The 26343-nt window shown below is 41.8% G+C and overlaps 1 protein-coding gene across 4 annotated transcripts in view; it reads right to left on the bottom strand.

Moving 5' to 3' along the window:
* Window positions 1-5317: 5317 nt before the first annotated feature.
* Window positions 5318-26343, bottom strand: part of SNX10 (sorting nexin 10) — a 39964-nt gene continuing 18938 nt past the window's right edge. For all 4 annotated transcript variants that reach the window (XM_044450720.1, XM_044450721.1, XM_044450724.1 and 1 more), the window contains exons 3-7: window positions 21698-21784; window positions 18772-18872; window positions 18011-18109; window positions 7720-7935; window positions 5318-7289 (exon numbers count right to left, since the gene is read on the bottom strand). In XM_044450720.1, the coding sequence (XP_044306655.1) occupies window positions 7208-7289; window positions 7720-7935; window positions 18011-18109; window positions 18772-18872; window positions 21698-21784 (585 nt within the window). In that variant the 3' untranslated portion in view covers window positions 5318-7207. The remainder of the gene's footprint in view (window positions 7290-7719; window positions 7936-18010; window positions 18110-18771; window positions 18873-21697; window positions 21785-26343) is intronic.

Below are 26343 nucleotides of genomic sequence, written 5' to 3'. Positions count from 1 at the left end.
CATACAAACTTTCATCTGAGTATGCCCCCTTGTGGCCAGATCAAAATTTGCCACCACTGAAAATGTTACGGTATCTCATCTTGTAGTAAATAACTATGTAGCTATGTAAATAACTATGTAAATAACAAAAAAATCTATGTATTAGCTGCTTGACTATATCTAAAAAAGACATAATGAGGTGGTTTACAGCATATAAACTTAAAATACAAAACGACAAAGGCTAAAAGATTTAAAAACAAGACAAATTGTTTCCATTTATATATTAAAGGTTCTCAATTAAAATATTTAAAATTAGAGGACTAAGAATCAACAAATTGGACAGCATGGTCAGTCAGGAAAGGAATGAGAGAAAAGACATGACTTTAACTGACACTTTTCACATACCAAGAGGAAAGGCTTCCAGAAATTCAAATTCTAAAGAAAGATTCACCACACAAAAATGAAAGTCTGCTCGATGATGTTTTGCTGCATCAAAAATGGACATGAAAACTGAGCATGAGCACAAGCATTTTAGATAGAATAGTGCTGTCACCCACTGTTAAGATGTAAGGGCACGATATAGAAAGGTGGCGACGAGCTCTAAGTGCAAGATTCTAAACACTTTTTTAAAACCAAGGAAGCTGTAAGAAGCGATTTAGGGACTAGGTATGGGAAATGAATAAACACAAAACTGACAAGTGACCTTTGGGAAAAGAAATTAAGACTTTGGAATGAGATTGTCCCGTTACTACTACTACTATTTTTTATTATTATTGAGGCTTGCTTTACCCATTCCAATGTCTCTCTACACATAGCCTTTTGAGCTGTTTCTCAAACACATCATGCTTGATAACACAGGTGACATAATGTGTGAACCAGCAACTATTTCAGCAATTGCACAGTATCCCACAAAGTACATGCAACTGCCTCCCCGAGGACAGCTGGAAGCATTGCCATGTTGTACAGATGCTCTGGAGCATGCCAAGTAGGTATGAATTGTCCCTCTGAGATGCAGTCACATGGCTGTTATGAGTTATGATGTCTCCGTCTCCTATGACTGAAAACTGCTTTGTACAAACACAGCAAAGAGTGAGAAGGCTACCCAGGCAAACACACAGTGAGTAAGCTCTGCACCTCAACCTGATCATCTGTCCTTCTGCATAAAGCTTTTGTTTAAATCGGTGCTCAAGAGCGTACAGCAGCAGTCCCCAAACACAGTTTCATGGCACATGTAAACAAGTAAAAGAAGAAAACTAAAACTCTGAGCATGTGCAGAATACCTCCTGCTGCCAAGTTTCCACAGTTTGCCTGCACATACCTAAAAGTATAGGAGTAAGGCTTGCAGTTACTGTTCAGATGAATTGTGCCCCGAGTGTTGCCACAGAGGATATGTTTCAGAACAGATTTTTAAACATTTTACTCTAAATGTGTGCCGTATTCAGAGTGAGAACTCAGCCCATCAGTATCCTGAGACACCCTCCTTTGAATATGCTTCCTTTATTGGGTTGAAAACAGGAGCCTACAAACCACACACTTTGGAAATTGCAGGTCTGATCTGCCGCATGGATGGGCAGAGCAAATGTGAAGTGGAACAATGGGACTGCAGGAACAAAATCTAGCCTGATGCCATTTATTGCAGCAATTCTTACTTTTTTACATGTGAGGTGATGCCACACCCCTACTGTTCATTTCCCTTAGGTTTCTCTGTTCCTACTCCTTTGCCTACACCGGCTTAATGGCAGGCGAGTTTGATTTCATAACTTCATCTTAGACAATGCAAAAGTTCTTACCTACTACGTTTGTTTATTATCCTGCACTTAGAAGCATCTAGTTGGATGTACGGTGCCTAGACTAATAGGCTGATCATGGACCCTCAGCCATGATATACTTATCCTTAGTCCTTGAAGACTCTGTGTGTGTACAGCATACATTATTCATCTCCACCAAGGAGTCACAGCAAGTTGGAATTTACTGATCAGTGCTTGCAGACCAGGCAATACTCCTTCCAGGCAAATCTGAAACCCAGCATCTTTCTTTTGAGCAATGAATCACTGTTTTCAACGTCAGTGCGTCTGATCTGTGAAATGGGAAATACAGTGACATGACAGGCATGCACATTTTAAAATGCATAAGGTATTCTTCAGATAATTGTAATGTGAATTATGACTCTTCTTGGTCACTTGAAAAATCAACACAGACCGAGGGTCACCCATTTTATGCAAGCTTTCGAGATTTCCAGATCTCTTAATCATGCAAGATATTATGAAAGGGGGTGGGGGAGATAAAGAACCTGCGCTTTCTAACATCGTTCCCGTAGAAGAGATCAAGATTTCTCGAAAGCTAGCAGCCTTTTGGGTGGTATTTTGTTGGCCTGATACAGGTATTCCGGATTTCCGATGTTTTATGGGTCAACACGGCCAGCTTCGCTTCGAAAGCGCATGTCTCCTGCTAGGCCGTTCGAGCCCAGCTCAGCCCAAACGACTCATCGCGCCTCGGAAATAAACGTGTGGGCTCATAGTGGCGGCGGATTTGGTGCTTAAAAAATAAAAAATACAAATCGGACATACACATTTTGGCGAGCGGTGATTCCTCCTTTTGAAAAGAGCTCCGCCGCTTCCAGCGTCGCCACGGTCGAAACGCCCAGCTCCACATCTCGCCCCTCCTTCCCTTTCACAGCCCTTCAGCCCCAGGCCGGTGCGTAGCGCCTGCACAACAATATGCCGCCCCCGCACCCCGAAGCTCCGCTGACCCTTATTTCTGGGAGGCGTTTGACAACCTCGGTTCCCTTCGCTTCGCGCGCACCAGCGACAGCCGGCAGCCCGGGCGTTTGCATAACAAAAGCCCGCCATCGCGCCGGCGCCTGGGAATGTCGTCTTGCTCCCCTCGACAGCATTTATTTGCCTAATATTTTCCAGCCTCTCCTGTGTCTATCATTTCACGCACCCATCTGCGAAACGCGCGGAGGCGAGGGGGGTAGGGGAGATTATTGATTATATGCAGGAAGGCAAACGGCGCCTTCGATCTTGCTGTTTGCAAATCCGTGCCCAGATTCCTCTTGCCTTAGGGCGATAGCTACCGCGGTTCATTCCTAGTTCGGGTGTTGGGGCCAGCCTGCCTTTTTTACCCCCCCCCCCACTCCCCACCTGCTTTTTGTAACAAACGAAGAGCTGGGGAGATCTTCCAAACTTGCCCCTTTCTTTTTTGTGGTGATCTTAGAGCCAACCTAATAAACCTTAATTGCAATATATGGATGTCTTATTGATTCGATCGTGGTATTTTGAACAGAGGTGTGCTGGCTGGGATCCTCTGCAGCGGCAGGCTTGCATCTCCTGCCCCTCTCCGTCTCCTCCCCCCGCAGACCCTCTTCCCCCCATTCTTATTTGGCCGTTGCTATGGGTTACGAGATCAAGGCCGTATCTCTCTCTACCTGACAACCCCCCCCCCCCCCCGCAGAGCCCGGGCACACACGGGGGGCGCCTGGAACACACTACAGACTCCCGGGGAGGGGGGAGGGGGAGGGAGCGAGGGAGCCACCGCTGAGCAAGCGCCCTGCACACGCCGGCAGTGCAGCGCGCGGCAACCGCCGCTGCAGGGAAAAAAGTCCAACATGCGGGGCGGAAGCGGGGAAGCGGGGGGGGGTGGAAGGAAGAGTGGATCAAGGCCCTGAGGTAAGAAAACCAGCAACTGCTGCTTCAGGTAGTGCAAAGGCTGCCCAGAGGAGCAAAGGACTGGCGGGGTGGGGGGGGGCGGGGGGGGGGGGAGGGAGCGAAGAGACGCGCCGATGCCTTGGCATTCCTTGGTTTTGCTCCTAGGGTGAAACCAGATGGTTGCTGAGTGGCTTGTGGGTGACTGTTTTTTTTTTCTTTTTTAATACACGGAGAAGTTAGCATACATGGGATGAGGTGGGGGGGGGGAAGGGGGCTCGCGAGCTCTTGGAGCCAGGGGCAACTCTAGGAAGCAAGCCTTAGATGGCAGGAACTGGCGGTATCGCCAGGTCAACTGTTAGTGGAAGGGGGGAAATCCACCTGGAGAAGCTGCCGACCAATGAGGAAGAAAGGTGTTGAGAGTTTGGGGAAGCGAGGGCGGGGAAACACTGGGGGGCACCTACTTTCCCGGTGGGCGCTGGCGTTTCATTTTTAGGATTCCGGCAGTGAAAAGGTTACTTTGAAAGGCTTTAAAAAATGGGAAGTTAGGAGACGCGTAGCCCTCACAAACTGATGTGTCTTCCCACCCAGCCGCCTCCTTCTATTTGCGTGTGTGTTATATTTGTTATTTGATGTCGAACAGAAGCAATTTTTTAAGCGATGTGCATGACAATGTCATGCAAAACCGGCACTGTTGTATCAAGCTGTGATTGGCATAAAATTATGCACAACAGTGTGCGCGTAAAATGTAATGTATAAAGGCTACAGCAGCAGCTTGGTACATTTTAGCATTTTTTAATGACTGTATATAGAATTCCTTTTCTAAGGATTCTGTGAAATGGGATCTACTCAAAAGAAGACGAATGAATTATTTCCTTTTAAAGAAGCAGATACATGTTTTTAACCATGGTGAATTCTTGAGGCCTTTGCTGAAAAGAAGCACAAATTCATTATGGATGTAATACTTTAAAATTGATTATGCAGCAAGTTTGGATGCACCATTGCTAAAACATGCAATATTATTATGGATATAAAATTTGATGAGTTTTGCTAGTAGGAGTGTAACTACCAACAACCAAAGGACTTTAGATTTTTGGTAAATGTAAGTGTGTGTGTATCTGTGAGTTTTTTAAACATATACAGTGACCTAACTGAAGAAGGGAAATGAGGCACAATTAAAAATGGATCAAGTGGAGTTTGTTTCTCTCAAAAGTTGTTCTAAGTAGCAGGTTGATGCATTGTTTTCAGAATGTCAAGAAAGTGTGTGAATTATTCATAAAGTGTGTACATTTTAAGATTTATCTTTCTGCTTCTCCGGCCATAAGATATAAAACAACACAATATAGAGATTCAGAACTATAAACTTGGGAAACTAGTTACCTCCCTTCTATATATTTTCTATACACAAAATGATAGTGTATTTTTAAGAATAGGGAAAGGTAGATAGGTCTGAGTTGACTTAGCAATGAATCCAAAAACAGGGAATATAATGAAGATCTTTTTAGAAAACTAGTAACACAGAACCATACATAATGACTTAGAAGTGTCCCATTGAACTCAATGGTTTACTTCTAGGAAAGTGGGAACAAGATTTCAGTTTAAATACTGGAGTAAATTCTCATGAACAAAACACTGCAAATATAAAAGTAAACCAAATAACAGCTTCTCACATTTAAAGACTAGGAAACACTAAGTTACATAGAGAATACTTTATCTTGAAATGTGACAAAATACAAACAATTTTACAGATAATAAACAGTAGAACACAAGCAATAGTCAGCATTTAGGTACATCAGTATTTGGTGTACAAAAAACATTCATGAAAAAGACATATAATGTAATCCTGGAAGCAAAGCCCGTAGAACTCATTGGGTCTTACCTCTGAGTAGGCATGTGTGAAAGGCAGTTGCCCAACATACAGGAATAACATACTGGAACAATGTGTTATTTATATAAGGTGTGATAAAGCTGACAGCACTGTAACTATTACAAATCCAGCAATTCATATCTGAATTTGGATGATCTGAGATAACCTTTGACTGAAAAGTTGAGCTAAAGCCTTCCATTTGCTATACTTCTCGGTTCTTAGGCTGAAATAACTAAATCATTTACTCCCGAGTAGGCATCGAGGGAGTGACATCACACCGGTATTAAAGAGATCTTTAGGCTTTGTATACTGAATATCAGCAGGCTACTGAATTTAAAGTGCACAAATTGCTTCAGACTAACAGTAACAGTAACAAGCACAGATACGAATAATTTTAAAGTAAACAGTTACATCTTATTCCAGTTCCTTCTTTCTCAGTTCCTGTTTCAGGCAGCATTTTTGTCGCAGATCTTTTGTTCATTTTACAATAACAATTACAACCATAGGCTTACTTACAGATTTAATTAAATTTCTTACAGTTACCTAAACATGTATCTCTTTCAGTGATTAGGATTAGATTTGTATGTATGTACAATTAAGCCCAAAGGTGAGCAGCAAGATTCTTTGATGTGTAAATGGGACATCAACAAAAAAGACCATTGGCTGAAAGTATTTACTTGCTCTCTCTCTCCAACTTTACTCCATTCCTTAAGAAAAATTAACCTGATTTGAGTAGTAGTTTTCTTAGGAAATACATGTTTGGGTGGGGTTCCAGTGAAGTTAAAGTGACTGACAAAGTTACCTTATCCTATAGTTTAAATAGTCATCTGCAAGATTCAGCTTTCATTGACCACCTTATATGTTTCTGATTACAACTGGCTATAACATCTTCTCGTACTGTTTCTCATTGCTACAACTCTGTCAAAACGTTCACTCTAAAATTCATTAAAAATATAAATGCATACTTTTAATATTGTTTCTCGGTCACAAAAAGAGCAAGGCAAACAGCAAAGTTGTCCACAGGTAGGCACACGGATGTCTGTTGAGTTCAACTGGCATTTAGCATCCCTAACCCAATTACTGGATAATAGCCTGTAACTATGTGGCTATAAGATTATACCCAACAGTTATAGTTATGGTAAAAGCTAATATTTCAACACGTTCATCAGAAAACTTATTTGGTCGCTTAGTCCGCTGGCTCCAATCCTATACACACACTTGGGAATAAGGCCCATTAAACACCATGGAATTTACTCCTGAATAAACATGCATAGTATCGCACTATGTATTGGTTAAGAGTTGTCAGATTTCTATAACATGGTGTGAGTTAGTATATCGGAAAGACAGTTGTGAAAATAAGCTAAATGAAAATACAATTTGTGAATTTTGAAAAGTTAGATAGTCTAATATAAAACATCTAAGTGCCCCCACCCCCAATCCCACCACTTCTCTCTTGCAGTGAACTCCACATAATTATGTCAAGAAATCTCATTTATTTAAGGTCTCTTGCCACAGGCAGTATTTCTATCATTGAATATTAGAAAAGCTTGAACACATGCATTGTGAATGTATGAATGAATGAACAAACAGTTTTGAAAACGGAGAAAAGACATGCCTTGACAACTGGGTGGATGGTGCATCTTTGTTACATATAACTTTCAACCATGATTGAAGTTTGGATCTGTCATTTCAGTGATAGCAATGTATAAACGATACTTCAGGCTTCTTCAGGAACTGTGCTTCCTTTACATCCGTGTGAATTGCTATCATTACTGCTGTGTCCAAGCCCTGAGGATGAACTGCAGAGAAGGGGGCGGGGGAAGAGAGAGAAAGAGAGAGGAAATTGGTTTTCACAACACACTCAAAGCCTGAGTAACAGAGGAGAACTTTAATTATCCCCAGTCACAAAAGAGAGACAGGAAATTTGGACTTTTAATTAGCCATTTGGAGTGCAGTTGGATATTTTTTTAGCGAGATAATTTAAACGCGAATAATTCAAGTCTGACTAAATGAAATTCACATAATCAGAATGCAGATAATTGAATTTCTACTGCATTCATTAATTCAGTGTGGAGGTGTATGTGAAGACTTCTATGATGAGCTGTCACAGCTCAATAAAATCTCAGTCAATTAATTTTTTCATTATCTTAGTATTGCATCAACAACAACAAAAAAGTGAAGTGTGTTTATCATCATGTCTGCATGTTTAGCAGAATGTAAGGAAGTCACCTCTCAGAATCTGAATCTGCATAATTTTCCTCTTTTTTCCTCTCTTCATCTTCTACAGGAAACCGTCGTTTCAAACAGGCAAATTCATGGATTGCTTCAGCAACAGAATATTTTGTCTGTCCGGATACACATGCTTCAATCTCTTCTGGACTCAGCTGGGTTTGTACGAAGAGGTGAAGTCTACTGTCCGAAAGCAGTAGCATATTCTGAAGGATCCTTTAAAAAAAAATCCAACATTTGAACTGCTTTCCAAGATCATTTATGCAATAATGTCTTCCTTTTATGCTACTTTTAACCTACAGCAAATGTAGTTTTGAATGCAGTATAAATACTAATGTGATTGAACATGTGTTCTCTTTATTAAATTATTTGGAATTTTAGGTGAGTAAAACATGAAGCTAATAGTTATGAACATCTGCTATAAGAATAATTCCAAGGACATTTTTTCCATTTAACCATCTGTTACTACCATGTGGATCAATTACTTTTTTGGCTGACGTGAAGTGGGGGTGGATGGGGATAACATACTATGATGGAACCTGGTTCACAAACAATAACTTTGTATACCTGTTAAAAACATTATTACAGACAAATAAGAGGAACAATAGAATTTGGAATGTGTTCAGATGCCTGTGTAAAATAAATCGTTTAACGCGCAAAGAATGTATATTTTGCAGGTTTTATTACTTGTATGTCATATGCAATTATTATTGTATCTAAACTTTATACAGGTTGGTAAACTAAAGAAATTGGGGAGCCTTTCATTTCAGTGATTTTCTTTAAAAATAATTTTAATTGCAGCATATAATTTCAAAATATAACTGTTCAATTCAGCATATGTGTAATGCAATTAAATGCGCGGAAAGCAAAAATTATATTCACCAATAGCAGCGTTTTTTCTGCAACTACAAAAGTGCAGCAGAACTATCCTGTTTGTACCATGTGGTCCAGTCATACAATCTATTTTTCCCAATCTGGTTTTGTACAACATTTTAAAAATGCACATGTACTTCATTAACTGCAGAATCAGGCCCTGAAAATACCACTCTATTTGTATTTAAATCCAAAATACCTTAGATCTTTAGGTGTTTTAATTTATATTTGTGTCCAACTTAATTTAGTTAATCATATCCTTAACTTTCTTTTGATCACAATTCAAAAACCTAAAAGGAGTTTGCCAGAGTCAACAACTACAGGACTGCAGCTTATATTTGGCAAGAATACACATTTCTGCAAGAGAAGTCATTAATTTAATATGAATAACTAAAGCTGTCCCCTGACCCTCCACCCCACCCTGAGGGATAACATCAAAGCATAGCCTGGTTCTCTGTCTCAGAATAACCACACAGAACTAAGCCTATTAAAATTAGACAAGTCTTATTAAATTCTCGCTGCTAGGGGCCAATGCATAATGCAACATCATACGCCATTAGCTATCAAAAGCCTATCAGGTCAACAGAGTTAATGCTGGAAATGTATCATACAGTAGCCATCCTCAGCCTAGCACATCCTGCCCAGCAAGACATGTTGGCCTACTGTTTCCGTCATCCCCAGCCAGCATGCCTATCCTGGCCTGGGGTGAGGGGAGTTGTATCCCAAGACATTTGGAAGGAAGGCTGTGATACAGTCAATATTTGCAGTGAGAAGTAATGAGAGCTATATGCAATACGTGAATGGGAGGACAAAAGTGAGATTATGATTGGGGAGGTACCCATTATGCCCCCCCAATGGGGAAAGGGGTGGCATCCATGCAACCCCACTTTGAGCATGGCTGTATGTGCCAGGAACATGTATTTTGAATCTTGCACTCAGAGGGGTTAAGGAAGCTTGCTTATATTTATCCTCTTCCTAAGACAGGCAGTCATTAGGGCAAGAGAACGACGATCCAGGGGAGGTAAGTAAGGTCATGAAGTTCTGCCCTCTTAAAAGCCTGTTTAGTTTACCCCACATAGTGCCTGCATGTTTCCAAGCTATTCCAGAAAACCAAGAGGGATGGGTATGCACTTTTCCCCCTCTTTAACTGAACAAGCCAAGTCTCAGGATGCAGAATGCTGAGCCAAATGATATTTTGAAGGAGAATCAGGAAATGTGCATGAATGCTCATTAGCCTCTCCTGATCTATTTTCTTGTTACATGCGCATGGAAATAAATAAGAGGGTTTTTCAGGAACTCCATGTGGCCATGAGCTCCAGTGGACTGGGCAGATTGCCCAGGCCATTTCATGTGTCACACATGGTGCTGGGCAGGGGAGACAAACATTCTCTGAATCCCAGTTGCTATTATCACCTCTTAATGAGAAAACAAATCTTTTATGCTCCCAGATATCCAAATAACTACAACTATTATTTCCTAAAAACATACCAATACTGTATTTTTATGGAGTACCTTTCTTACCACTAACAACTCAAACAATATCAACAATGGCACAATCTACCTGAAGTTACGAATTTTAAGCAGCAGTTTTACACACTCGCTGAACTCTTCCTTCAACATCACTAAGACTTTCAAAAGTACTTCAGTCTCACTACGATATGCCCCAAATGTGAACAGAAACCTTTCTTGAGAGCAGCAGTGACTTGCATGGCCTCAAACCATGATTCACACTGACTCCTGGTTTATAGGAAATTCCAAACAACAGTAACACAAAGGAATGCCACTGGAAAACGAAGTCCTGGTTCAGAATATGACTATTACCTTGATGAAGATGATGTCACACTAGTGTTCGCCTTCTCACTCTGTTCTGACCAGCAAGAAAGCTGGAATGTTTATAGTACAGACAACACTGTATTAATATTCAGAAGTCACAACAATAAAAAAATCACTACTGAATACAGCATGCATAGCATGCAGTTTTCAGCAGAGATTTTTTTAAAACAACCCTTCAGGAGTTCGTTTTATCACCCCTCCCCACAAAAAAAAAAAGCCTACGTAACTGTACATGAGATTACACTACAGTTACTGCTTTGTTGCCGTTGGAAATGTATTTTATTTTCTTTATAAAATAATGGGTAATCTTTAAAATTGATTTTTGATGGTTTGAGGCATTGCACCACAAAAGTAATGAGCACTAATGTCAATGACATTGGACAGAAATTCATTTTAGCTTTATTTTGTGTCCAGTGCAATTTTGCTAAGCCTTGAACTGCTGAAGCCCTGTGATTAACTTGCTGGTAACCTAACATATGGGAACAGCAAACAAAAGTCGTACAGGTGCAGGTTGATCAGCACCTCAAGGCTACAGTCCACCTCCCTCCCTGCAGCTATAATTCAATTTCCAATTTTATTTTACATTGGATTGATGATTTTACAGTTATTCTCTTTTCTGCTTAATAGTGCCATCTGGAGGTACGAAACAAAATGAAGAGCCCAGAAATGATAAATTAGATTTTTAACAAAACCAGGTATAGTCACCTGGAAATGCAAACAGGTCAGGCAAGAGCCAATTTGTGAACAGAAATATGGATGTTGATGGCTGTCCACCTCCTAAGAAATATGAAAACTTTAATGTCTGCCTTTTACATGAAGAGGGTCTATTACTAGAAAGATATAATTAAAATAAGAGGTACTGGTATAATCTTCATCTCACATCTGAGAAGTTAGCTTTTGGTTCCAGTATAGATCTTTGACCAATAAACCATGGTTTAATCAGTCTGAGGATGAGCCATGTGGTCTCAAGCTCCTTCCCATCCTTTCTGGGTTCTGCCTTTATATCCTGGCTTGTAAGTAGGGCTTAAGCCAGTCTGGACATTGCGGGAACGTACAATCTAACAACTAGGATAGAACTGCCAAAGCTTGGTGTGTAGCCATTTGTTTATGAGCCTGAGATCATTACATCTGAACTGGGCCTTCTCATCTAATGCTGATTAGATGGTGGTGGACTGCCAAGAGAACATCACTCTCATCTTTCACCATCTACAATGGTCAGATGCGGCCTTCAGAGCACACTTGGCAGCAGGATCCTCTGCACAGCAAAGCCCATTGATTTAAATGGGCTCAGGGAAACCTGAGTACACATAATCAGGCTGTTAAGGCACTGGTTTTCACCTCTAATCGCATGATATGCCTTAGGGTGCAATCCTATGCATGTTTAAACAGACATAAGTCCAACTGCCAGCATTTCCCATGGCTAGCTAGGGAATTCCAGGAGTTGTGGGACATGGTTCTGTCTAAACACGCATAGGACTGCAACCTTGCAGAATTCTTATGCTTCATCATTATCTTATGAAGTGCTAAAGGGCAGAGGGGTGGCAAGGAAGCTTCTGACAGCAAGTGGCCTTGGAAACATCTTAGCTTCTGTGGTTATGACACACTCCACTATGGAAACTTTCCAAACAGTAGACTATGGAAGATGTCCTCAGATGCAGAAAAACCCAAGGGGTGTGAAGCCCCAGAGCAGTGCTGCTGGAGAAACGAGTCTAAGCAGGCAAATGTGGCTGAGAAGGGGACTGTGAGAATAGATTGGGAGAGGTGGTTTTTATTAAAAGGCAGAGATGACTCAAAGTTGATGAAAGGATGGACTAATAACAATGCTCTTGGAAGGTCTAAAGACAAGAGATGCTGCATATATTGGCAGGGAGAGATGCAGACTGAGACAGAAGAGTGAAGAAATCTTGGGAAGAGGTCACAGATCCATGCCAGAGCACAAAAAAAAAAAAAAAAAAAAAGGTCCCAGACTCAAGCCCTGGCTCCTCCTGGTAGGACTAGGAAAGAATCCTGCCTGAAAGCCTAAAGAGCTACTGCCTGTCAGTATGAACAAGACTAGGTTAGATGGATCAGTGGTTTGCTACAGTACAAGGCTGTTTACGATGCCCAAGGCTGAGAGAGACAAGAGGGGAATTCAGATCATTCCAGGCACGTGTGCAAAACCTACGTGTGGAGCATTGCATGGGCTAACCTCACTGTGACTGGTTCACCCAGAGCTGGTCCCAAACCTTCCCACACCATCCATGCACGTGGGAAGAGGCTTTACACACGCACCAGTGTGTGCACACACAGCTCCATCTGTGAGGGGGAAACCGGCCCAATCGTGGAGGAGCTCCACTTGGCATCCTTTCTGACTGATACCTGCAAGGCAGGCGGAGGGCACAGCCACCAGGTGGACCAGCAGGGGAGGCTGCCTGGCGGAAGCAGAGAACAGCAGGAATCAGCGGTCCAGATAACCGCCTCAAGGAACAGGGGGTGGTGAAGTTAGGGCCTGGAGGAAGGAGATGCCAAAAAGAAAGAGGGGCTTGGGGGAAACCTGGAGGACCTAACAGCGGGAAGGATTGCAAGCAGAGCATTTTTTCAGCGATCAAACATGGTCTCATCCCAAACTGGTCATCTCAAAATCTGCTCCTCTTCCCACAGCCCAAGCCCCCGCCCCACACCAATCAAAACCAAATCTGTATTGTGCATTTTTACTTTTGTATTGACATATGTTCTATAAATAGTAGAGAACATTAACATATTGTGTATGTATCCTGGGTCTTTGTTTCGGTTGCATCAGGTTTTAAGATGACCAATATAGTGCTATGTATTGGTTCTAAATGCACAGGTGGTGAAGGAAAAACAGCAAAAATAAAAATAAATGAATGTGAGAAGAAATGCACCCTACATGAACAATGGGATAATTAAAATACATTAAAAGCTAGATAATCAACATGAAACAACTTTTGAACATCAATCTTAATTCACAAATTAAAGACAAATCCTCAGGGCTTGAGTTATGCTGGATTTCCCCTCTCTTACAGAGCTACAATATAATCTGTGCAACTCAATTAGTCTGAACGGAGTGTGTGTGGCTCAGGTCTGCTTAGAGGCCACTTGTCCAGTAAATAAGCCTGCCCTAGTAGCCAAGGGGAAAGCAAATCTATAGATGTTCAGAGACCTTTTATTGTTTCATGTATTTGAGCCAAGATCGTGGCCCATGTTAACCCCACTGCACTTGCATGTAAGAAGCTTTTCAAGATCCTAATCCCGGCTGGAATGCAAGAGCATAAAAATCAAGTTTTAGTTAATCATAAGAACAATGTATACATTAGGCAGTTTCAAGATGCTTACTTTTTTAAGGCCATTCGTAGAGGCTCGGGATGTGAGATTTAGAATGCATCTCCCCTATCCAAGCTAAAGCCAGAATTTTTAATAAAAGCAAAACATTTGGTTTGTCTTGTTTGGACAGAGGCCAAAATCTGGTTCTTTTCAACATGATTTTATTAAGTATATTACACACTGTTCTGCGGGAGGAGAACATATGGCTCAGCAGCGCAACTTAATCCTAACTAAAGATTTCCTGTATCTTCTGTAACCCAATATAGCGACAGATGCACGCTCACATGTGTGCAGAAGGTTAACACTCTGATTTTGTTTTCAACAAATTTACGCAGCCTATTTACATCATAGCATAACGGGGCTGGGGGAAGAATCAAGGCCAGAGGAACAGGCAAACACCGCCTGTGTTTTGGTGCCCTCTATTGAACACACAGAAGCTGAACTTTCAACAGGAATTCTTGAGAAATGCAGGCTACCAGAACAAGGATCAGTTTCCACATTTTTCTAAAAAAAATAAGTGTTAGAGCCAATTCAGTTATGCTTGCCACAGACCCACTTAAATCCATGGGTCTAACTCTACACATGAATATCTTTGTATTAATGGCATCATGAAATGGGATTTCTGAACATAAGAAATGTGGTACACAAATGGAAAAAGTAGCAGAAAGCAGCATCAATGTGATGGCAGCAAGGGGGAAGGATTTCCCAGGGTCTGACAGAGAACTAGGTTTGTTTATAGGGTTATTTTCAGCTTCCTGGAAGGTGTGCGGGCAAAGGCCTGCTGTGGGATTTTATTTCCTTGGCCAAGGGAAGTGAAGGAGTGGATAGCCAGAAGGCTGGGCTGTACGTCAGAGGAGAATATACAGTTAATTTGCTATGCCCAAATACAATACATGGAAAAGACAAAACAATAATTCTACTTTAAACAAGGTCTTCTAGTCATTTTTCCTTGGCTTTCCATTGCATTCTAAATAAATATGAATTCCTGACATGTATTCTAAGAACAAGCCTGTTCAGCTTTTTTAACCCCAATTTGCCATGGCATGGGCTGGGTGTGTGCCACTGTCCCTTTAAATATGCTACCTCTGTATTTCTGAATCCAAATGCTATGGGTTAAACAACCCACAGTTAACCTACAATTGGTAGTTAAATTGGTACATATATTAGATGGTTGTTTAATCCACGTATCTGAACTTGAATGCACTAGGTTGTAAACTAAGCAACTCACAGTTACCCTACAATGAGTAGTTAGGTTGCCTATTCAAAATGGTGGTAGCATATGCATTGTACCAAATCATGGGTTAATTAACAGACCAAAGCAGCCACTATTTACATACCACATGAAAGGCCTCTTTCCTTCCCTTCCTTTATTTTAGGGAGGTCCTAAGGAAGTTCCTCTGATTTGTTCCAAGGAACAGACATGGCCCAAAGAGGCCAGAATTCACATCACAGATCAGTTGTGGATGTGGAAAAGGAAGAGGATAAAGCAGGTAGATTTGCAATCATGGCTAGACACTACGTGCAGTAACAGTAGACAAGAAGTGGAAAACAGTAACAGACACTGCATTTGGTTACATTTGCTTTGGCATGAAGTCTGGCCGGGTGCCTTTCCCTCTACCTCAGTGGAAAGGAGAGGGTCACAAAAAATAGGAATCGGAATTCTATGCTCCTTTTTTTTTTTTTTTTGAGGAGGCAGGTAGGAGAATTCTTAGAATCTGTAAGAATCAAAGAGGCAACCATCCTTCTGCTACTGAAACAACATCAACAACATATAAATTTCTGTCTATTAACATTGATACTGCATTGGCTCTTTGAACAGGGGAAAAAGCATGTGCTTAAAATAAATAATAGGAGAATCAATTAATCCTGCACCTGCTGCATGTCCAAACTAACAGTTTTTATTTTATTTTATTCCATTCCATTCCCATAACCTAAAGAGTCGTCCCTGCATATCATCCACCTTATCACGATTGCACCTCCATTGTGTCCAGTTGACTGACGCTGGGGAAAGGGACAATCAGCTGGGTCAAGAGACACGCAATGGGATCTCGGGCTGCGGAGGGGGCAGTCCCTGGATGCTGAGATGGCGAGGTGAGTGCGTGTGTCTGTGGATGGATGGAAGGCTGTTTGCATGTATTATTATTTACTAGTATTATATTTATAGAACACCACTATTCCTTTGGTAAGGAACCTAAGGCTGCTTACATAAGCTTCTTCTCCATGCTATCCTCACAACAACCCTGCAAAATAGGCTGGGCTGTAAGCCAGAAACTGGCCCAAAGCCTCCTACCAAGCTTCGTGGCAGAGGAGAGTCTAAAACCCACATCTCCCCTGTCTCAGTCTAACCACTGTGCCACACTAGCTCCACCTCGTCTTGTACATGCTCTAAAGCTCAGCAACTGAGAACCCCTGGGGTAAATCCAGGGATGTGATGTGGCAGCCTGCATACAAAGGGGTGGGGTGCGCTGTAGATGCCATGGTATGCTTGACAGTGGGCACGTTAGGTGGGGTGAAGGCCTTGACTGGTCCTCTTCTCCAAGTGACTTTGTGACCACAATTGACTGCTCACTGGGGATACCTAATTATCAGCCATACAAAAGCTCCTGTGAGGCAACAAGAGTTTTTAATGCTAGTTTAATAAAGTCCATGCAGCTTCATGTTCACCATAGATGTCTACATCCCTGGGCTAGAATCTGCATGTATGCAGAGCATTAATTTCCTTCCCAGTGGGCTACACCAAGGGAAGGGAAGGGAAGGATCTTTATATGTTCTGTAGCAAAATGCAACATTCTCCTCCCTCTCCTTGTTCACCTGCATGAGCCCAGAAGCACAAAGATGTCACTGCTCACACCACGCACTGAAAGACAGGGATTTCCCATCATTCCAGGCTGCACCATCCAAAGGTGGTAGGGGAAACCCCATCTTGGCCCAACAGTGTTTATAGGAGCATGGAATGAGAGTGCAAGCTTGTCTAAACACTTTAACGGGAGCTATAATCCTAGCAATTTCCCCCAGATGTTATAAATCCCGCTTATGAATACAAGTCCTTGGTGCTAGTAAAAATTGGCAGCTGCAGGCAATGCGAGTGCATCAGTGCTCTCCTCACTGGGCCTTTTAATGTAATCTGGCTGCCGCGAAGACACTATGGGAAGCTTGAAGCGATGGGTGAGATGTCATTGTGATGCCCTGTGTATGTTTTTTTTAACATAAAATGAGATTTATTATAGGACATCCAAGCGCAGCATTGTGAAAACCAACAAATCCTCAAGCGACTTGGAGCATTTCAAGAATGACAATGGCTGTCATCATATAGTATTATTCCAAGATCATGCCAATAATAGTATCTAATCTCAAATACACAGTATTACCATAGGACTGTTTTCCTCACTGAATAAGATCTTAACGTGGCCTGAAGGCACACGAAGTGGCTACCATGCTGAAGTTAAATGGGTCTGGTCAGTGAAGCATAATCACCTGGGAACAGGTGACAAAAGAAAAAGAAAACAGTATTTGCTTGAAACATTGAACTACCTTGTTAGGATACAGTAGATTCTACAGTCTACCATGGCCTGTATTATTAACACAAGTTGATGAAAGGATTTCCAAGATTGGGGGGTGGGGGGGGGATGAATTCCATCACTGAAAAACAGCAGGGTCAAGAGCAGGAGTGTGTGTGACAAGACACCGCTCTGGCAAAGAATTCAGCAACAGAATTGTGAAATTGGATGGATGACTTTCTGATTTGCAAATGGTTTTTAAAAAGAGCACAGCTGTGACATTCCTGCTTAGGCTATTATTCATGCATTCATTTCATTTATACCCCACGCTTTTCCCCTCTTATGAGGAACCCAAGGTGGGCCACATAAGCTTCCTTATAAGGAACAATTTGTCTCTTAATGTTTTAAAGTCTGTACAACCTGCCCTGGAGAACTACAAATTAAGTTTTACCATAATATCCCATTTCAGCAAAAATAAATGCACTGTTTAACGCAGGGTTGTTTCAAATGGGGAAAAAAAATACAAATTGCAGGACAAACTAAAAGTATCCAATTATGGAAACATGGAGAGTCTTCAGCATTTGAACTGAGTTAGGAAGCCCCTTCCATGCAAGCAGGAGAGGCTGTGCAAACACAGAATTGTGGCCACAAGGTGGCGGTCGTGTACAAGAGATGAGAGCTGCTGGAGGAACAGGAAATTAGCAAGCTTGTTAAAAAAAAAAAACTCTTCTAAATTAGTGCTGGGAGGGGGGAAGCTAAATACTCACTCTTGGAGAAATTGTTGCAAGCCTTTCCGACGCTGGTCCACGTGCTGAGGATTATTTGTATTAAAAAATGGAGTTTTAGATGGCAGTTCTGGCAATTGTCTTTAGAAAACAAGAAAAACACCAAAATTTGTGAGTGAATTAATGAATAAAACTACTGTTTAAAAAGGATGATGATCTCTTCTACAGAAAGACAGAAAAGAACCGAAAATATTACTATGGACAGCTACTCACACCTAACAAAACTAATAACCAAGTGACTTAAATGAAGATTCTAGAGCTGCAACCATTTTCATTTGCGACAGCAAAAGCAAAACAGAATCTTGAGACAATTTAAAGCCAAAGAGATCTATTACAGCATAAACTTCTGTGGATTATGATCCTATGGTAACCTTGTAGCCTCCTGATATTTTGGACTACAACTCCCATAAGTCCTAGTCAACATGCCCAACCATCAGAGACTATGAGTACTGTAATCTAAAATATCTGGAGGTCAGCAGGTTATCTATCCCCAGTTATGTGTATGAAGTGTTTAACAGAAGCTGCTACTCAGTTAAACTGACTCCACAAAGGAAGAATTTGGCAGGTCAGACAAAAATGGACAAAAAGCTCAGCAAGGAAGGAAGGATTCTAAAATTGACAATCTCCCTACATTTTCCTTACTCCTAAAAAGAGATTATATGGGTGGAAGCAGAGATGTGCCCTTATCTGGATAAGCCACTCCAGCAAGGGCCTTCTGTTTTATCTGCTTGGAAGTTACTCACATTAACACAGCATTGCTCTGAAGTCTCTGACGAAGCCATACAAAGTCCCGAAACCGTCGTCGGACACAAGATGTTTTCCTTGTAAAACACATGCTGTTTGTCTGAAAAGAAGCAAGACTTGTTCAATCTGTAGTGTAAGATACCTTGAAGAAACAGCACTTCCCCTCCACCATTCACCTGCCAGTCCAGGAGCCAAAGGATCTGAATGATGAACTAAAGGACATTCAGCAAGCCCCTTTTCTGGTGTTGGATGTGCTAACAAGTGGATCCAAACTGAGGTTCCTCATTTGCTAAAAGTAAAGGTGATTTTGTTTCATTTAATTTAGCCAGTCCTTTGGCATTTAGGCTGATTTGCAAGTGAGAGGGGTTAAAATTAGTTGGGTTTCTCTTCTATTTCTTTCACAGTTCTTTAATGGCATTTTCATTCTATTTGCATTTCTGTTATGTTTTACTGAAGTTGCTGTTTTAATTTGAATTTTATGGTTAGCCGCTTTAAGAGCCATTTTTGGAAGAAAGGATTAACTAACTAACTAAATGGACTTCAAGGGCAGATACTATTCAGCACAAGGAACCGCTGCAGCAGGAAGCCTCAACATGTCTTTTCAAGAACCTTGCTGCCCCCCCCCCCGGATTCCAAATATCATTCCTATAGCACAGGGGTGTCCAACCAGTGGCCTGAGGGCCACATGTGGCCCAGAAGGGCTATGAACTGAACGAGACCAACACAAAACTGTAAACTTGCTTAAAACATGAGATTATTTTGCAATTTTTTTGGTAACTTGATTGTGAAGTTCTCCAGTGTGTACTTTGTAGATGACAATGTTGTGTTGCAATGTCATGTAAAATAAACGTACCTATGCTCTCACTATTTGCACACATGCATGGCTTCAGTTTTATGGCAGTCTGCGACTTCCAGTGTGTTATCTTCCAAGCACAGACAGTCAAATCGACACCATCAGACGTTAGGTGTGCTCATGTTGACTTGGCGAGTGAAATGCAGCTATTATCAATAATCTTTCAACCTACCATTGCAAACAATTTTATACGCTTCGACACATTAACTAAACACAGTCCTGTGGACAGCAAAAAATATGCAGCCTTGCTTTTCAATTTGATACAAGAATTTGAAAATAGATTTCAAGGTTTCTGGGGAAATAAGCACTATTTTGATATATTTGAGACTCCATTTTCAGTTGACATAAATATGTTACCTGCCAATTTTCAAATGGAATATATAGAGCTGCAATCTGACATTCAACTTAAAGAAAAATTTGATCAGGGACTTTTTATAGGTCCTATTGCCCTAGAGACAAATATCCCTTGCTTCACAATCACGCCTTATTCATGTCTTCGCTTTTTGGAAGCACCTACATTTGTGAGCAATTATTTTCAAGAATGAAGAACACAAAGAGTAAAATTAGAACCAGAATATCTGATGGGCACCTTGAGAACTCACTGAGAATTGCAACTTTCATCGAACCAGATATTGATCCATTAGTTTCTCAGATACAATGTCAAATATCCCACTAGTTTTATTTTTCCCTCTTTTCTTTTACTTTCATAATGAAAAATCAAAAAATCAATGAAGTTTTATTATTTAGTTATGCTCATTTTCTCTATTAGTGATCACAAACTTTGGACTTGCTCGATGATTTTAAAAGACTCTCCGAATGGGGCGCCACATAATTAGGATTATGTGAAGAATTTTTTGCTTATCTGTGGTGGCAGATACCACAAAAATTATGCATAGACTTTTTTTTTTTTTTTTTTTGCTTATCAGCTTTTGTTAGTGTTTGTGTATTTAATGTGCAGCCCAAGAAAAAATTTGTCTTCCCATGTGGCCCAGAGAAGCCAAAAGGTCGGACACCCCTGCTGTAGCAGAATTCTCCATCTCTGTACAGAACAATCCACAATTCAGTTCAGTTCAGTTCAGTTCAAGGTCAGCATGAGAGTTCACTAAATGTGATTCAGATCACAACAAAGAACTTCAAAAATGGTTCTATGATTAAAATGATGATGATCCAAAATAACAGTGTTTTCTTCCCAGTTCTTCCCATTTGCACAAAGCTTTTGACAGTTTCATTCTTTGCTGCAAGCCAGTATTTCAAAATGTCCCAGGTCATTCATGAATTAGTCCATCCCAGGATTTATACTAGACTGGGGAAGATAGAAGAAAGAAAACCTTGTTTTTGAGGTGAGTTGGGATATATAACCTGAGCATTATATTCTACATTTGCTGGGCCTATTCTTCATCCTGATTCTTACTCTTTAACACATCACCAACCAACATGGCCAAGGGGAACGCTGACTGGGGTGATGGGGTTTGTAGTCTGACTTCAGCCATATATATTTCTGCAGCTTATGCTTGCCTTAATTCTTGCCAAATTCTGAATACATGTGCAAAACATGTTCCTTGTAAACAGTGCTTTTTTTATAATAAAAAAGGTGCTGGAACTCATGAAATTATTTACCTTTCGCACGTAGTCAATCACTGTACACACACCCACACAAAACATATGTGTAACGAAACATAACGGCTGCCGCCCACAGTAAGCACTCAGCGCGTGACCACATGACCAATCCCAAGCCGAGCAGCACCACAAGCTGAGCAGCACCATCACAACCAGCGCAGACAAAGTACACATGCATCGGATTCGGCACACAAGCAGCTCGCATGCACCGTTTTAATGATTTAGCCGCCGACCTGCTACGCTCGACAGGGCGATTCAAATCCACATGGACCAAACATCAAATTTTCAAAAGTTACTTTTAAAACTTGGAAAATCTGTCAAAAAAAGGTGCCGGAACTCTGTTCCGGTGCGTTCTATGACAAAAAAAGCACTGCTTATAAAGGTTTAAGTTTGCCGTATTTGTAAAGTACTCATGCTATAAAAAGACATTTTCAGAGTGCAGTGCACATACTTACATGAATGAAGATTTCATAGTCAATATGTGAATGCCAGTAGTCTTCCCTTTGTAGCCTGGGATCTCGTACCAAAACTGTTACAAATTCCTGCAAGGGCATGATAGCGTTATTGATATGGAAATAAAAACTCCCCTGGACAGAGCCTCAGATGAGCTTGCCACTTCACCGGTTACTTATGTGACTGTTAGCCAAAGGTCCATGCCTTAAGAACAGAGAAACAGGAAAAAAAGACCAAGCAAAATACCAGCCAACCAAAATGAAAAGCAATGACTCAGCCTGTCTACAGCACATGTCCGGGGAAACTATTTGTCAATGAGCTAAAGGGAAATTTCTAAATTAGAAAACACTGTATGTTTCTAACCAGGAAATGCATTATTTAGAAGCAACAACGTCAGCTATTTTCTGTCAGCCTCATATGGACAACAGCCACTGTAGAATCGGTAAATTAAAAAGTTGGTTTTTTAAAACCCTCCCAAAAGCGTGAAAATAATGTTATGCACAGGAGCCAAGAGCCTTTCTTGATACTGCAAAGCAGTCGTTTTGGCTGCTATAAAATAATAATTTGTTTAAATGCACAAGATCAATGTTCCGATCTGGCTTCTAAGGGTTGATTCACATATGGCCCAATTATGGGAAGCATCCTCCCACCCGTTCTACATGAGTAACTTTGACTGTGAAAAGGGCCTTCATGACAATGTAGCAAATCGGGGAGTGGCACCAGCAGTACCTACAGTGCTACTGCCCTGTGGCATCCCATGCACTTTGCCCCATCAGCCAACTTCTTGAGATTAAAAAGCGGGGGAAGGCACTGCTAAGGGCTTGGGAAAATAGCCACAAAAAGTGTGGACCTGCCCTTTCTGAAGTGGCTGGAGAATTGGAGATGTGCTAAAAAGGTGAGGCAAGGGGCACAATCTGTAAAGTCAGAGGAGATATTGCCCAGCGGGAGATATTGTGTACCCCCCACACACACACACACCCCTTCCGCACACTTCTTCATTTGGTTTCCCCATGCCCCCATTTTCTGACTTATACTAATGGGTCCCTCCTTTCCATTGCTACTATTTCAGCCTGGACCTTTGCAACTGTGCACAAATTAGCTGACTGGCCAATTTCCTTGTAGGCTGCTTGCTCCACTGAGGTGTTCCCTTTGAAATATAAAAGGAAGTTTACCAGGAAAGACTACACTGTCAGACAGCCATAATGGCGCACTCGCACAGACCTAAACCCAGTGCTTTTTTTGTAAAACAATAAAAAATAAATTTAAAAGGTGCCGGAACTCACATCTTGTTAATCTTTTATTTAGGGTTTTTTTAGGGTAATCTTTTATTAGCAGGACCAGTGGTTGAGAAGTAATTAGTAATTTTTTTATTTTTAAATTTGGGGTCACACTTTTCACTAAAAATTTAAAAAAGACTTTCAATTCACCAACTTTTTTTAAGATAAAGAAATTATTTACCTTTTGCACGTAGCCAGTCACTCCACACACGCCAACACTGTGTAATGAAACATAATGGTCGCCGCCCACAGTCAGCACTCAGTGCGTGACCACACGACCAAGCGCAAGCCGAGCAGCGTCCCAAGCCGAGCAGCGCCATCACAACCAGTGCGGACACACAAGCAGCCTGCATGAACCATTTTAATGATTTTGCCACCGGCCTGCTACGCCCGTGGAAAAATCCATCGAAAAAAGGTGCCAGAACACCGTTCCAGTGCGTTCTATGACAAAAAAAAGCCCTGCCTAAACCTAACATTAAAAAGCCAAGAAACGAAAAGAGGGGGACAACTGGAGTGGGGAGATGCTCAGGGCAAGGAGATAAGACAGTCTCTGTCACAAATTCCCCTGGGACACACACCAGAGTCAGCTAGCCAACTGAGGGGGAAGGGGGAGACAACCACCCTGGTAAGCCAAATTAGGCTACAGGGCTTGTTCAAAGGGGTGGCTTAGTGTTATGTGCAAACCCAACCACTGGTTTCCTGTTACATCTGACCCAGGTCACCTTCTAATCCACAAACGCACTCTCAGTAGCTTCAGACACAGTACAAGCTACGCCACATTTTCCTAAACTCCTGAGCTCCTCTGCCTGCAGCCCTAGGTTCACGTCCCTGGAAGTAAGTCCGACTGACACAGTAGCTCTTGCTTCCAGGTAGACATGCTCCCTTTAGTCTGGTACCCAAAACAAATTCACAAGCTCAGAATTGCTCAGTACATGCCTTCTGCACCTAGTTGGTGGATGTGGAAGGGTGGCCCTCTGGTTGGGGCTGATGGGAGTTGAAATCCAGCAAAATAGGGAGGGCATCACTGCTATTCAATCAATAAAGCACTGAAGTGGTGTCCCTCTGGGCTTTCTCCAAAACTAAATAGCCTCACTAGATGGAAATGACAGATGACAGTTATCGCAAATTGTTGATCCCCCATTTAAAATTTACTCTGCCTTTTGGGATTCCCAGCACAGCACACATCATCCACAACACAGCTGAGCAGGCAGAGCCCCTCTGCACATAGCTGGGTGCAGACCAGGTTTCTTTCTAGGCCCTGAGGTTTCTCCATGGATTTTGAGAATCAGCCTATGCAGGCATTAGAAGAGAAAGAGAGCAAACTCTGCCCCGCTCCCCTTAAGGCCATATGCAGGGAAGCCCTAAGACTGCACAGCTGCAGCTCTCTCTGGTAGTCTTCACACATGGATGAGGAACCACTGCAGTAAAGGTGAGACCATCTATGTAATTGCAATGTATGGCTGTGAAAGCTGGACCATAAGGAAGGCTGAGCGCCGAAGAATTGAGGCCTTTGAATTGTGGTGCTGGTGGAGACTCCTGCGAGTCCCCTGGACCACAAGGTGATCAAACCAGTCAGTCCTAGAGGAGATCAACCCTGACCACTGTTTAGAAGGTCAGATACTGAAGATGAAACTCAAATACTTTGGCCACCTAATGAGAAGGAAGGACTCCCTGGAGAGAAGCCTAATGCTGGGAACAATAGATGGCAGAAGAATGAGGTGGCTGGATGGAGTCACTGAAGTAGTTGGTGTGAGCTTAGGTGGACTGTGAGCTTAGGTGGACTCCGGGGGATGGTGGAGGACAGGAAGGCCTGGAGAAATGTTGTCCATGGGGTTGAGATGGATGGGACATGACTAACAAGAACATCCATGTAAATCCAAGGTGAATGTCTAAAAGTCCTCTGGCGAGGCATTCACCTCACAAAAGTCTGGGATGCTGGACATCAGATGCTTTAGGATGTGGCCCCAACCTGGAACTTGATGCTTCCCACATGCCACAAGAGGAGGACTATCGCATGCAAGATAAAAGCCCCATTTTGCACATAACAACATGATCCCAATTCACAAAGCAGGGTCTTGGAATACTTTCCTTGGATTTGGGCTTATAAAAGAATAAGGCTACCTTGGGTGGTGCTTTGGATGTGCTCTCTTAATGTAATCACTCACTCTCAGCTAGCTTTGACACAGAAAACAAAAGACCATCAGGATGTGAGGAAAAGGCAGAAGCGTTTGCCTAAAGACAAGACAGCCACATCACCATCATTTGCATGATGTATTTTCACATTATCAAAAGGGGAAGCCCAGAGTAGGTGAAGCAACTCAAGATTATTGATAGGTTAACAGAATACATGAACATGCCTGAAGCTACAATAGACTGACTAGACCTCCCAAGAACATTCCTCTATAGCTTTTTACCACCACAGTGAAACTTAGCTAATAGTATTTTAAAGGACTCTGTCTTTGACAAAAAATTAAATTTGGGTTTCACACCTAAAGTTCACCAAGAAAGCTTCCCAAAAACTCTGCTTGCATGGTTAGTTCCATTATGACCAAGAAATGGGGAATCAATCTGCCCCTGTGTGCGCACAGTGTATAGTGCATTTGATTTCCACCCAAAGTGGAAATCACAGCACCCTTTCCATCAAGTCTCCATTATCCAGCTTGTAAGTACCGTTGCAATGAAGGGACAGAGTCCAGAACTGGCCAAGGAAGTATCCTCTTCCAGTGTAGCTAATATTTGCTAGAACAAGCCTGGTCTTCTGGGCATTCACCCTACTAGGAAACTGGACTATGAATATTCAGGTACCAATGGTGCCACCAGAACATCCGGTGCAGAAGTCCAGGCTCCATTTAGCAGGACAAGCACAAGCTGCTGCCACCTACAAAACCTGCAGGACTGGTTCATCCCATTTTGAAGTGCATGATACAAGCCCCATTGGCCTGGTTTTGAATTGACAGAATTTGAATTGAATATGGCTTGACACTGAATTGTGGGTCGTCATGATATGTGAATCCTAAAGTATGGTTTAACTATGGGTTGCTAACCACAAACGATTCAAGAGCTACAACTCAGCAACAAACCATGAATTATCTTCCTGGGTTGTTCTTGATTAACCCACAGTGCAGGGTTCACACATAACAACAATTCACAATTCAACAAACCACAATTCAATGACAACTCAAATTCAACCAATATTCTGGGTTGTCGTTACATGCAGACCAGGTCATTGGATGTACTCACACATGATGCTAATGTCATGGTTTATATTAACCAGTTTTCTGCTTTAGCTGAACAAACAAACCATGTTTAGATGACCAAACCAACTGTGCCTTGTTTTCTGTATTTGTGAAAGACACAATTGGTCAACCTTT

Source organism: Varanus komodoensis, unplaced genomic scaffold (genome assembly GCF_004798865.1).
Source record: "Varanus komodoensis strain SLA01 unplaced genomic scaffold, ASM479886v1 scaffold68, whole genome shotgun sequence".
Lineage (NCBI taxonomy): Eukaryota > Metazoa > Chordata > Lepidosauria > Squamata > Varanidae > Varanus > Varanus komodoensis.
The sequence above is the reverse complement of the archived record's forward strand: the minus strand, read 5'-3'. Positions and strand labels throughout refer to the sequence as shown.